This window comes from Gallus gallus, chromosome Z (assembly GCF_016699485.2).
Source record: "Gallus gallus isolate bGalGal1 chromosome Z, bGalGal1.mat.broiler.GRCg7b, whole genome shotgun sequence".
Lineage (NCBI taxonomy): Eukaryota > Metazoa > Chordata > Aves > Galliformes > Phasianidae > Gallus > Gallus gallus.
Window position 1 is genome coordinate 24,058,036 of NC_052572.1, and position 15,036 is coordinate 24,073,071.

Genomic DNA, 15,036 nt, shown 5'->3' on the forward strand with positions numbered 1-15,036 from the left:
CCAAACCAGCTGGGCAAGTGAAGTGGGTGTTTCTGCACAGCCCTTTCTTAAAAAAAATTTCATCCAAAGGAAGACTCACTGGTGCCCAGAAATAGCAGGAGAGAGGGAGATCAGAAGCGCAGACCCATGAGAAGGGAGGTAAGTGTGAAAGGTAACCCAAGAAAGCAGCTGGAGGAAGAGAAGCGGTACAGCCACACCAGGACGTACAGTGTCAGCCTGGAAACTGGGCAGAGGCAGAGAAACTATGACATGTTAGGAGGAAGAGGCAGCAAGAGACATCAGAGGTAGCAACCAAAAGGAAGAAAAAGTTTTCCAGTTTTAACTGTACTACATCCAGACCCCCACCAAGACTGTACTAGCAATAAAGTGCAACTAAAGCACAACTACTGTCCCCGTTTGACTCCTGAGAGAAACACCCTGAATATTCCCACCCATGTCACTCATCACCCACAGTACCAAGCAGCATTACTTTCTCTTTAGATGTGCGTCTGAACTAGCCCTCCCAGGAGGCTTACCGTACACAACAGTTTAGACTTGGGCAGTTGAAAGGAAATATTACTGAGTCACTGCCTTGATCCTGCTCCCTTGCTAAAATTTAGATGCTTACCTTAGGCAGACCAATAGACTCCATCGCTCTTAGCCACTGCACAGTGTTATCAGTGTGCCGAAAATGAAGTCCTGATCTCTATGGGAAACACGAGAGAAAGAGATGACAAAAACAATGCAAATCAAGTTTTCTAACTACCAATTACTCTGCTGCTTCCCAATTTTGTTATCCTGAAGCAGTTTTCCCTCATTTGACCTGGAGACCCCAAGCATTATAGTTGTAATCCTGTTAATGGAGCAGCCTAACACATCAACAGACTCACTACGTCCAACTCATAGAATCACTAAGATTGGGAAAGACCATTAAGATCATTGAGTCCAACCATCAGCCCACCAGCACCATACCCACTAAACATGTCCTTCAGTGATACATTCACCCTCTTCTTGAATAGCTCCAGGAATGGTGACTCCATCGCCTCCCTGGGTAGCCTGTTCCAATGCATCACCAGTCAGAATTTTTTTTTCCCTAATATTCAACTCATGCTTTTATAAAAGATAAGCTGGATTTGGATCCAGTTTTATGGATCTCAAGAGAAGCATTTAAACTAACTGTGATTCCTAACCATGATTCTATCAAACACACGAAAGCAGAGCAACTTAATTTATGAACTTCCAAACAACAAACAGTGATTGCACCTCTAAAACTTAAATGTCTGAGTTTTTCCTGAGCCCTCTACAAACTGAAATAAAGCATTCAATAGAGGGGTCTTCTGATTCATGTGCATGTTTCTGTTACTTGCAGTTAACGAACAGCTCACAGATGTAGCAAGCCAAGCTTAATTACTTTGCTTTAGTGTTAAATTTGGTAGCAAAAGTAGACACAGATCTAATGAAGGGAATGTCCTTCCAAACAAGATGAATAAAGTCAGAAATAGTTATCAAGTTTAATTACTGATTTATTTTTTACTTTTTGGCTCCTTTTCCTAGTAAGGAATAATTGCATGAATAAATGTCCCGTTTCCTGGAGCCAGAAGTATAATTTGTTTGGCTTTAAAAACTTAATGTGTCACTAATACTGTTTTTTCTTATAAAATATTTCTAACTTTTCATACTGGCTTCTTAAGTGCTGTACATCTCCCATCTTATCTTGACAGGCTTACATAAGAGACATAGAAGATGAACTAATCATGTTCATCGGTCTTCAAGAGCTAGTCAATGGACAATTTTTTGAGAATAGAAAGTTATTACCTTATAACGTTCCTGCTTCACATCATAGATCTTTTTGTCTGACACCAGATTGGGGGCAAAGAATTTTGCAAGCTTGGCAAGATAGACACCATTCCTTAAGCCCTCTTCCAGCTCAGTAGTAGGGGGCAGTTCTTCTTCCAAGCAGACCTCCATCCACCTATACAAAGACATTGTTTAAGAAATACTGTTATCTGCAGTTCTATGCATTGATCTGACATCTTTCCCTACAGCCACCATACTTTTCAAGTCACTACTTAACAATCATAGTCAGTAATGGGAATGAGCATACAGGCAGAAAGAGAAAATATTCATATTCATTAACAAAGCAGATCAAAACAACTAGAGTCTTATTTGCACTGCATGCTAAGGATCCATCAATAACCAAACAACAGTCTTTGAATATGTCCTCCCTAGGATGTCTAATTTATTTTATTTTCACACTGCTATCTAAAGGTCTTCTGAGCAATCCTAGGCTTTTAAGTAGGTAGTGATTTGTCCTGAAACCAGAAGGAAGCACGGGGTGCTGTGTATTACTGGTGCTCCTATTTAAACGAAGACTAAAAGGTTATGTTGAATGACGAGGGCATCAAGGGCAGCAGCGCAAGCGGTTGTCTTGGTTCCCACTGCCTAGGTTTGCTGAATTCATAGCAAATTCAGCATCTTATTAACCTCCTGCACCAGACAGCAGCCCTTCATCTCCACTCGTGACACGTGGTGCCACTGCTGATGGAAGGATCTGAGCTCTGTCCAGCAAGGTTTTGGCTGAAACATTTCCACTACTCATCAGTGGAAAGGGCTTCTTGTTCAACATCTTTCAGTGTGAAAAAGTTACTTTTTTTAGATTTAGGTATGACACTGGACAGAAAACGGTCAATATATAACTAGTTCAGAAGACCTTTAAGAGACAAAACTATTTTATCCTGTACATTTATACCGCATAGTCAAGAAACACTGCTATCAAAGGATTCTGAAAAGGTTTACCATCACAATCACTACACCAGAAGTTCCTTGCATTGGTGGTCTAAGTGCTCTGGCCCTGTAATTTTATTCGTATTTCTAGTAACTAGCATCACAAGAGTTTTAAATCTGTTTTGTTTCCTCCCTTTTTTTTTTTTCCTTTTAGGAAATCTGTCCTTTTGTTAAAAAGATATTAGTATCATCATATATGGCAAAGAACATAACCGAAGATATTAGTTTGCCTTACTGTCACTAAGGCAGGCTTGCGGTATGCTGTGCAAGACAGCATTACAAATCTAGCATCACATCCACAAGGGTAAGTTCAGAAACCAGAAAGCTGGAATCCAGGCTGAAAATGAGCCAGTTTTTCCTCACTACATCATTTTGTTTCACATTAAAACTCAAGACAAATGACCTATTCCATTACACTTTTGGATTTGTTACAAGACATATGAAAGTTGTTTCAGTGAAGCACAGACTACCCAAATAGCTCTTCAGGAAACCACCAGCCATAAATCTTGGCAATATCACACAGAGCTGGATGTCACTGGGGAAATCGTAGTTTGCAGTGCAAAAGCTGCTTTGGTAAGAAGGATTGTATCACTGAGACACGTTTCTGCTCTGTTCTGCATTGCACACTCGTGTTATGGCTCTATGCAGAGGATTCCAAAAGTCATCTTTATTAACAATGTTTTATAGAATGAATAAATGTGCACAATAAGGCAAAAACACAGAATGGTTTGGGTTGGGAGGCACCTTTTAAGGTTATCTAGTTCTAACTCCCTGCTGTAGGCACGGATACCTCCCTCTAGACCAGGTTGCTCAAAGCCTCATCCAGCCTGGTCTTGAATGCTTCCAGGGAGGGGACATCCACAGCCTCACTGGGCAGCCTGTTCCAGTGTCTCACCACCCTCACAGTAAATAATTTCCTCCTAATAATATAAATATTTTTGTCTTCTCCAACACAGGAGAAGGTACTAAAAATATCATGTATTCCAGTTTGTAGCAAAGGTGGATTTTACCTGAACAAGTCTACTATTTCTACATTATTTCCTAAAACACATCTTCTGGAAGTGTGGCCCAGACAACAGGAGGAGTGTGCTGAGAAGTAAAAAGGGAGGTAGTAACCAGAGGCTGGAGCTGATCCTGTTGTCCACTGAGCCATCTCCAGTGATGGAAACTGTACATCCCACAGCAGCACTCTGCACATTTCATCAGATCCTTCACACCTCTGAACTCTGAATTTCCTTGTCAAGACACAATCCATTAGAGTTGATGAGGCAGAGGAAAGGATGCGTTTTGGTGGTTTTGGTCTGGACTGTAGAGAGTTTGTATAAAATGTATTCCCCAGACTCTAGATGAAGTGCTGATATGAGGTGGAAGCTGCTTTTTTACTTAATTTAAATAATGGGAAGTCTGAAAAAAGAATCTGTTTTGGATTTGTTTCCTGCATGGTGACAAGCCCAAGTCTGGAACCACCCTGTTCTGGACAGTGAGGCTGCCTTCAGCAATTCAGTGGGTGAATGCAACATAAAGAAAAAACTGAAAATGATATGAGGAAGCAGTGAAAACAGAAAAAAAAAAAAAAAAAAAAAAAAAAACCCAGATAATCAAATAACAGTTGTCAATCCACCATGTACAGATAAATATGAGTAGTCTTTTCAGAGAGAGGAAGTTAGTAACTCAGTGGGAAAAAGGAGGAAGTAGAGAAAGGTAAGTGGAGTATAAAAGAAAGGAAGGAGAGGAAGGAGAGACAGAACTTATATCCACTTGTAGCTAAAAATCTTTAAATTATATTCATTACAGAAAAAATGCTCTCCCAGGTCAGCAATAGGGTAAGTATCCTACAGCTTTCTGAGACACAGTAGAGAAAATAGCTATGATCAAGTTACATATAAGACAAGTTTTGTCAGTGTTTGGAAGCTGCAGAACTTATCCACCACAGGAAGAACAGTGAAACCCTGCAATATACAAACAACACTGAGTTTCAATTGTGCTGCTCAACTGTTAGTCTCTGCTTGTATGTACTGAAACATCAGCAGCACCTATTTCCAGTTGTTGCTACTACAATAGTTTTGTTCTTGGTGCACCAATTCTGTTAAAAAGGTATTGCACTTCTCAACAGAACAAAGTATTACTTGTAAAGTTGTGAAGTTCTGCTTTTCAAGATGCAGTTTGGGAAATTTATGAAAGTTATAATATGATGTGGTGCCAACAGCGGGAGTAGGCTGTAGTGAAAAAACAGAAATCCCTTCAACTTCTGTTTTCAAATGAAACAGATAATATCTACCTGACAATAACGATTTATAGGTACCCTTGGAGCAATTTATTTTTTCTTTAGATTGAAAAAGAGCCAGCATTGCCTTTGGCTCTCCCACTGTTTTCCTGAGCACACAGTACTGCAGCATCAGCATTAGATTTAAAGTCTGTCACAGGAGCTGTTCCATTAAAAAAAATAAAATAAAAAAAAAAGGTTAATACCATGGCTATACCAGAGGAAGTGCCTATAACTCAGCAGCATGCAGTACACTTTTCTCCTGTATGAAGCTTGTGGAGTGACAGTAGTATAGCTATCAGATACGTACAGTCCTTTTCTGTAGTGCAAACCCAAAACTAGTACTGTGCTTTTAACAACTTAACTATAAATGGCATATGCATGCCACAGAAAAGATACCTTCATGGTGAATGCGACGGCTGACTTGGTCACTAGTTACAGCTACACCCAAACCCCACTCCGTGGTGGAGGATCAAAAGGCAGTGTCAGGAAACAGACTGAAGGGTGCAATGTTGCCGAAGTCGTGGAACAGCATCACCAAAAATTAGCTTTCATTTAAATATTCCTGCCGTGCTAAGCGTGCTTGTTTTGTTCTTATTTTGGTTTCAAATGTGTAAAAAGATGTTTTCCTGAGAAAAGATACTCTAGATCTTGTAAGTATAAATAACTACACCAGTAAGCAAAGCCAACCACCTTTTAATTTCTTTTCACTTCAGCAGTCGTCAGCACTGATTTGCCTTAAAAAGGTTAAAAGAAAGAAAGACCTGATCAATGGAAATAGGCCTCCAGAACCATAAATTCAGTATTGCAGAGCCAGCCAGAAGTACACTGAGGTAAGGTACAGTTTCCATTTTCTCTGCTCAGTTCTGTTTTGTTTTGTTTTGTTTTTTTTTTTTTCCTCTTGGCAGTCTGAGGCAGAGAAATTCAGCAGTGAATTTCTGGCAAGATAACAATGATTTCTTCTATGCCAGACCTATGAGCAGTAAACAGCATACTACTCATCAGCAGACTCCCGTCTCTGGATTCAAGCACAAAGAACAGCAGCAGAATAACAAGATCAGACCTGTACTTTAAAAGAAAAATAAATAAATAAATAAAATTGAATCTTATTCAAGACAAGGGTCAAGGGAACTGGAAAGCACTACTGCTGCACTATGAACTCCACCGGTTATGAAGTTGTCACTGACAGTCTGTGTGGTCAGCAAAACACACACTGCCGGCTGAGGGACCTGACATGCTTAAGCTAATGCTCAGCAGAGAATGCATTGTACAACCTACCCAAAGCCCATCACGTTTGGCACATGCTGGATACAGCAACAGAATTTATACTTGCACTACCCTGCTCTCTTGGTTTTGTGCTGCAAGAAGTGGATCCAAGGATACCACGTTTGTACCTCCTGAGAAGCAGAGGCAAGGCACCAGAGCCAGGCCGCAAAACACTGTATGCTGCTATGAAAAAGGCATAGTGAAAACAAGGTAAAAACAAAGATACCACACATTTACTACTTCCCTGGCTCACAACCACAGCCTTTCAATCTGCTCTTGCACATGCATATAGAAAGGAAGTAGAAGTTTTCAGCCAGCGGTTACTCTACAGCCATCTCATTCCACAGAAAGGATGACAAAGCCGCAGTACTAGAAGTGCACAAAAAGTAACCAGCAGCCCCAAAACAAAATGTTAGGCTCCCGCATTAAATAAAAATCCCTCCATTTCAGACATTTAACTTAAATAATGGATTTTATTTGAAGATATTTAGAAATATACAGTAGGCTAAACCATGAGAACTGGAACATTTCAAGGGCTACTTTACACCTCTAGTTTCTGAATCTAAACTTTTGCTAAGAAATCTCTGCTCTTAATTCTTCACTTACTTTTGTTCCCTAATGCAGAAACTGGTGGGTTTTCTGTTTTTTTTATTTATGTTTACTAACAGTCCTCTAAACATTGTTTTTAAAAGGATGCTGAAAGTGGCAGAAGAGAGCTCAGTGCATTTTGTGGCTGAGCAAAGTAGCCAACCAGGTATCTTAGAAAAAGATTGTTTCACAAACAGCTACACGCTATTTCCAGAACAAGAACATGCAAAATTTGCAGTGATTCAATGAAAGTCAATACAGACAACTTGAGTAGTCCGCAGCTTTGTATTAAGTATGAGTTTTACCAAATAACTGCACTGGCTTGTAGGCTTCCCTTAAGAGATTGTACAGAGCAGTGACAGAGCAGACAGCTAAGAGAACAGCTTTTTTTTTTCCCCAGATCTTTTCTCACACTCTCATCCATACAGTCCCAAATCTTGGTCACAGCTGGAAGCTTTGGCTCAAGTTAGAGCTACTGCTCTGTGCTGACAACTTACCACTGGAGCCAGACATGTTGGCAACATGGTTTAAAACTGAGTCTGTAAATTCCTACTCCAGTAACAATCTCCATTGAGTCTCAGGTTTCATCAGCCCCAGAAATACACTTTGATAATAGGTGAGTTACTGAAGCAGCATGGAGAAGGAAGTCACGATGCAGGCTAATATAGTCACTACATTTCTCTTATAGTACATACAAAGTATAACATGCAACATTACAGGGGATATCGTGACTCATACAAGATCTGAGAACTTGATCTCAGCATGTAAAATGATTACCAAATTCTATACCAAGAGATTTTATATAACAGTGCCTGGATTTTTTTTATTTTTATTTTTATTTTTTGCCTCCTCCACAAGTCTTTGTGTATCCCCTGATCTTCAACTGCTCTAAGATTTAGCAGCATCACAATTTATTTTTATGATTAAGACATATTATTTAACCCGGAAGGATACTGACTTCCACTAAGAGCTACACTGAAAACTATGGAAAACCTGCACATGCGTTTGTCATGCATACGTATTCAAATGGTATGGATCTCACTGTGCAGACCTGCATTAAAGTTGCTGCAGTATTCATCTCCCTGATCAAAGTCCTCCAGAAGAAGGTCATTCAATTTAGATCAGTAGAAACAAGAAACAGTGACAACTAGCTCATGTGGTTTGGCACACTAGAACAGCAGTAAATCATTTCAGCAACATTTTTCCATGCCAGATTTCTGCTGCCATAGAAATACCATCATGTTTACAAAATAATCTTAAAGGTGTTATAAAAGTCTGGTTCACAAGATGGCAGTGCAGATACTATTTGTTATTATAATCTGGTTTATTTCACAAGACCCTTATGTGGGTTAATCAGTGATTAGAGTCCACAAGGCAACCTGCTGCTCAGGAAACCTGTGCTGGAACCTGTGGAGCAGTGACATGGCCCCAGGGCCAACACAGGCTACTGGGCATCCAGCAGCAGCCAAGTCCTTTTTACTCAGCACTTTTAAGGTGAAAAAATCCTTAGAGACTCTCTAGCAAGCAGTCTACAACCCTACAATCCTATGTGCAACAGCAGTATGCACGCCTGCACTTCATGGCAATCAGAACAGGCTTTGTTTTGCTGCCTTTTCTGTTTGTAGTGACATTAAGATTTAGCACTGCATATCAGCCACGAACTTGACAACTGCTCTATGAGATAACGCAGCGAGAAGGGCCAACACCAACAAAATCCAGGCTGATGATCATACAGCTGCTTTGTCTTATTGCCCAGCTCCTGGCCCAGCAGCAGGCTGCCACGGCTGGGTACAGGCACTGAAGAGATAGAAAGGGGAGAAGTGTCACCAGATGCATTTCTCCAGATTCAAGCCCAACTTACTCCTCTTGACTGATGGAACAGTACTCTAAGCTTACCTGACCAAATGAAGTACAGATACAACGTTGGAGATTGGTCTTCTCCTAAGGACACTGTAAGATGTGCACAATGAAGATAACAGCTCAGACTCTCATGTTTCATAAAGCTCCAGAGTCTAGCCCTGTTTTAAAGGCAATTTCTGCAACAATCAACACAAATCCACCAGTGGCCCAGTGGCCCCTAGAAGCATCATTTCAGAGGACTGACAGACTCAAATAATTTTAATTAAATTTCAGGTAACACAGACTTAAGTTCCAAAGAGAGTCCCAGATGTAAAAACAAAGAGTCCATCTGCAGCCCTACAAAGCAAGTAGAGCTTTTATCTGAAAATATGGGGAGACCAACTGAACGCATGGATTTATTTAAACTTAGTATTTTACCATTCTGCATAGACATCGATCTGATAAACAGAAGCTAGCACAGGAATAAAAATTTTATACAGTACAGTGTTTGCTGATGTGGAAGTGTCACAAAAAATCAGTCCAAACATACAATGCTTGATTAAGAAAAACACTGAGGTCTCAGGCTCCAGGACTATAGTTTAGACTTGTATGTTGTACTGTCTTACTATGTGCTTTTGCATTTTTTCCTTGTCTCCTATGTTCAGTACATCTGCAGTATGGCAATACACTAATGCACTGTGTCAAAACCAAAACAAGTATGTGCTATTTCATGTTTTTCAATTTTAATAATTTTTTTCCAGGCATAACTTAACGACCACTCAAGCAACCCTCTTGAGGGGAAGAGCAGTGGAATTTTGCTTTGCAGCAGAAGGTATGCTCCCTTGGCAAGCCATGAACATGTCACAGGAGTGTAACCAACAATGGACGCTTCATGTAACTCTCACATCTACATCATACAAGAGACCTTCTACTCATAAGAGCACAGTTACTTTAAGTCTTTACCCAACATTTGTGCTCTATCACAGCAATAATTAGTATCTGAATGCACAGAAAAACAGCTGTAGTCTGTAGCTGTAGTAAAGCATACTATACGAGAGTGATTTTGATGAAGCCTCAAGCTGAATCAAACCTGCCCATAAAGAAGCTAGCATTTTTGTTCACCCTCTCTTAAGTTCCAGTGTATCACCAGCTGTGCTGTTTATAGCAACTGTCATCACTAACCACATGTGGAATGGCAGCTAAGGGACCACCAGAATAGCATGATCGTCTCCGCATGCAGCCTGATGTGGCTTCCATCTATTAGTCCATGGCTGTACAGAGGGATATGCTATAGCCTTTCTTTCCAGGTAAGCAGACTGGCATGAATACTATGTCTATAATCAACACATTCCAAGCATAGAAAAGTCAACCAGCAAAGTAAGTTCACATGTTCAGTATGACAGCTTTTATGTTGTACGCGTGCTAAAACCAGGCCTGCCATTCAAGAACAGCAATATAAATAACGCAGATCTGCAGGCAGAGCTGTGTATTTACTTGGTGATCGGCACAGCTGGGTTAGTAGAACTGCCCTTCTGGATGTGTACGCTAAAGAACATGCCTCGTGCTATGCATGAGGCAGAGCAGGAAACCCAACTCGAACATGGCAAGGGTTATCTCTGGATCAGTTCAACTCCACTGGTTCTAATTCAGATATCAGTATTTTACTGTCCAACATCTGACAAACATTACTTTGAAAACAACTAGCAGCAAGTACACAGGTACAAAGATCATAAAGAAGACGAAGAAATACAGCTACTACACATGCAGCTGAGACTTATAAAAAAGTGCAGGACAGCAGCCAAGTAAGAATTAAGAGACATGGATGAGAGAACAAGATGTTAAAGAAGTGAAAAGACTGAAAGAGTCAGCTTGTGAAAAGCTGAACTGTTGCTAAAAGCATTTATTGTTATGTAAACACTACAAAACAGCAGTAATTAGAGGGAGTTTGCTAAGTTTGAACTTTGTCTCCTGTCAAAAAGAAACACAAGATACAGGAACAAAGTTAAAGCCAGTGCATTTAGCCATGTACAGCACCTACAAGCTTTTTTCCATTTTCTTTTTCTCTTGCTTCTGCAAGCAATGATCTCCTCATCTACCAAGTCAATTATATATCTATAAAATTTGTGAAGTGCATACATACAAATTAGGCCTGTATCAAAGAAGAAAGATGTAGGCAGCAAAATAATATTTAATAACCAAGAAATAAGAAAAACAAGATATTTACTGTGTTCTATACTGCTGAAAATTAGCAATCTTTCTACAGCAGTGACCAGAATCACAAATAGCAGGGGCAGCCCATTGAGACCATTGAATGGCCTATGTTCAGTCACCTCATTTCAATTACTAAAGGAAAGTCTATCACCAAAAAAAAAAAAAAACCTTCACAATCCACCTGCAGCCTGACATTTATTATCAGAATGTAAATTAGAACTGTTGTGGAAAACTTCTGATGCTCCAAGACCATCTCACTATTCCAGTTTCAAAATTATATGGTGTTTTCTGCAGAGGTCTGGGGCAGCTAGTTAATACTGATTTACACTGAGTATTCTATCTGAAATCCCTACACAATACGTAGGCATGAGCTCTTGGTGAAGACTTGGCTACAATTTTTCCAGTGCAAGTCTTTTGAGATCTAGAACATAAAATTTTGCAAACATCTCCAGCATGTCTTCCTACACAGTATTTACAGTTGGGAATACAAAATACCTTTAAAATACCTTTAGGAATGTGGTTATGGCAATCTAGCTTAGTTACAAGGGTGTAGCATCTTCCCTCAAAAATACTGATGACAGAGATAAATGAAAGACTCTGAAAGCCAATCTGTAGCTTAAAAGCTAGGCTAGAAAAAAGAAACAGGTAGCGTTCAGCAAATTGAAGGCTTAACAGCATGAGTAACAATATCTGAACCAGTCAATAATTAGTGTGCTGTCTGGCTGCAACGCTTCAATTTAAGGGCTTTTAAGATCACCATTTCCAACATTTGCACATGTACGGCAATTCTGTCTCTAGGAATGAACAGTGCCATGTCCCTGTCAATTACAATAATCACTGTGTGGCAAAAATCTACCATCTAAGCCCCAGCATCCAGGCCACTCAAGACAGTAAGAGAGGTGCCAGAAACAACCACGAGCCTAACAGTCACAGACAAGACACCTCACACTGGAAAAAATGAGCTGTTTCAACACCAGTTAATTCAACAACAGGTTGATGGGGGTATCAAGTCTGGCTTACAGCACCAAGCACCAATCAAAAATCCTATCGCCATGTGAGTTAACAAACCAGTGCAGAAAAAAAACTTCCCCTACCCTGCAAAAAAAAAGAAAAAGAAAAAGAAAGAAAGAAAAAAGACCCAACAAACTATTTTTCATTAATTTGAATAGGCAAACCAGCTATTAGCATCCATTGCTGCTGTGTAACACTGCTCCCACTATGGCTGCTACTCAGGGCAACACGTGAGTGCTTCTGGACACTCAGTGTCATCACTTTAACAACCAGAGAAGATAAACGTCACGTAACTCCTCACCACTGACACACCAAGCCAGTGTTACACATAGCAGCTGCTCAATCAAGATGACAGTGCTATAGCCATTATGGATCATCCAGTTTAAACATGAGATTTGGGATAAGTAGAACTGCCTGGCAGGGCAGTATCCATGGAACGTGTTGGATGTTGAGGACTTCCTACCTGAATCCTCAGTGTTTTGCACAAAGCAGCAAATATAAAACAAAGCACCATTGTTTCCTTGTTCACATATGATGAAATAAAAAGGGGAGAAACTTAAAAACAGAAGGGGAGCTTGACAAAATTTGTAGAGTATTTCCAGCTACTTATGGAGCTATGTTCTACAACAATGAGGTTTCCAGAGACGTTTCAGCCTGTTCAGACCCCCTGTGAATCTTTAGGTGCATGAACTCTGGAGAACGATTTGTGCAGCAGTTCCTGTAGAACTGATTTCTCAGCAAGGCAAGAACTATAGCAAACAGAAACAAAACTGGTACCAATTGCTTCAACCAGTGCAGCATATCCTATTTGAAAATGTTCCGGTGCCACCTTCCCCAACAACTCCAAGATTTTTGAAATACGGGAATTCATGTAAAAGCCATGTTAGAAAACAAAAGTAGTGAAATTTTTATTTTGAAAACAAAGTGAGATGTAGGGCTGTCACCCAGGCATCCAGCCTCTTCATTAGAGATCTCATTTTTAGGCAAGCAAATCTCACTTCACTACTACCACAAGAAGGTGACACTACCTCAAAAAGGTGTAATGGGCTATTACAGAGTTTCACATTACAAAGGTGACATTATTATTATAGTGAGACTCCTTTAAAGACGGTACAATTGTGCTTCCTGAAGTAGAAATCAACAGGATGAGAAAAAAACACTAAAACACTAGGAAGCAGCAAATATTTTCAAGGCAAGGTTTTTGATCCTCAGTAAGCAAACAATTTAACACAGGAAAAAATCATGAACTTGAAACAAAAATATTTCAAGTCAACCTGCCTTGCTGCCAAGCCTGTTCATGACCTAGATACTTCGATCAAGTTAATCACCAAACCATCACAGCTTGTTAACTCTCAGCCTTATACGGAGACCTAAGTGCCTTACGTTGCTATTTTGACATAAGAATTTGCTCCTCATCTTTCTCTTACCCCAAGAGAACACAGCGTCTGTTCAGTGTTGATCACAGAGGCTGTAGCAGTTATAACCAGAAGCCACACAAACCTAAAACTGGATTCCCACTTCCTCTTAGCATTTGTAGGGCATATCTTTCTATTGTCTTAAACAGTCTTGCACATTTCAAGCTACTGTCTGTTGCAGCCTTCAGAGCCAAATCATTGTCTGCAATGTGATTATTCCTGTAAAAGACATTCACGGTGATGCTACTACCTCTCCTGAAGTGCGCTAAAAGTATAGCAGAAAAAATCAGTATAAACAACAAATCAGCTGACTCACAGGGTGGAAGACAATATGGCAACAGAGAGCATAAAGACATTGTTCGTACTGGAAAAGCAACTGTCATGGGGTAGAGGAAGAGGAGTGCAACCGTCACCATGCCTTGTGGTTCCCACCACAAGAGCTCTCAGAGAAAGGGACCAGCAGGACAGATGCCAGATAGCAAGATCTACAGAGGGGAAGAGAAAGCCCAGTGAACACTGTTGCCACAGGTCTGAAATGGAGTGTGCAAGGATATCCCTTAGCCTGTATTATGCGGAGTGTTGACAGAAGCACTGGAAAAATTGCTTGAACATGAGTGTGGTCGCTGTAAATTTTGCTGATATATTAAATCCAATACTGCATAAGGAATTCTTCTTATGAAAAAGTGAGAAAAACTTGAGAGTCTTGAAGTACATCACAATTACTAGCAGATACAGCTTTTAACTAAGGAATCATTCTGACAGAGTCAATAAGATAGTCAATAAGTCAATAAGTCAATAAGCCTTCATCTAAGACTTAAAAAGTGCATCTCACAGAACTTGTGCACTTCCTTTGAGACCCAGCCAAACCCTTAACACATTTTACTTCAGCTTTCCATATGAAGACTCAACATAAGGAAGATATCTCCATACACTTCTCTTTCTCTTCAGTAAAATCAAAATGTATATTCAAAGAAACTTAATAGCTCAGTTGCTCTGAATTTCGAACACGAATTCTACACTCAATGACTATTGCAGGAGTGCTGGTTTTGCAATTAAATGAGAAGCACAGCAGAAATTACACCTTTGCACACATAACAGTAGTAGTCCTTTGCCACTCTTACTTTTCTTGTAAAGGTGTCAACCACTAAAATTTTGGGTTATTCTTTCCAGCTTACAAACAGGAGACATTCTTAGAGACAGACACTTCCAAGTTGCCTGGCTTCGTGCTGTTTTCTTCAGACTACAGTGAGGGTAGTTTCTCCAAAATGGAAAAGCAGACCTCTTTCTGCTTGCTGAGTCAGATCTCAAACAACAGAGAAATGGCCCCTTCCTCCATGACATCAAATTCTTAATCAAGCCAAATTTCTAGAACAGAAAGCAAAGTGTTGATCAGGCATTCAGCTACTTCCAATGCATTTGCTACAAGATTGTGGGTTTGTCTCAGAGCATCAAGCCTCAATCCCTTGAATTTCAGAATCCATGTTCAGAAGATATCTGCAGCATTCATCATTGCAGTCCTGCTCAGCAACACAGATTAAGTACAAGTGACACCTTGCAGGAATGCACTAGAAGCTGAGTTTGAAGAAAAAACCACAATTCAGCTGTTAAAGATGCGTCAGACTACACTTCTCATGAACGGGACTAATAACTGTTCATAGATAAGAAACCAAAACCAGTGCT

General features: G+C 40.1%; 1 protein-coding gene across 8 annotated transcripts in view; it reads right to left on the reverse strand.

Annotated features, from left to right (window-relative positions):
• IQGAP2 (IQ motif containing GTPase activating protein 2) overlaps window positions 1-15,036 on the reverse strand; it is a 116,118-nt gene that overhangs the window by 54,873 nt on the left and 46,209 nt on the right. For all 8 annotated transcript variants that reach the window (XM_015277326.4, XM_015277323.4, XM_015277321.4 and 5 more), the window contains 2 exon segments: window positions 1,795-1,951; window positions 608-685 (listed from right to left, as the gene is read on the reverse strand). In XM_015277326.4, coding sequence (XP_015132812.1) covers window positions 608-685; window positions 1,795-1,951 — 235 coding nt within the window.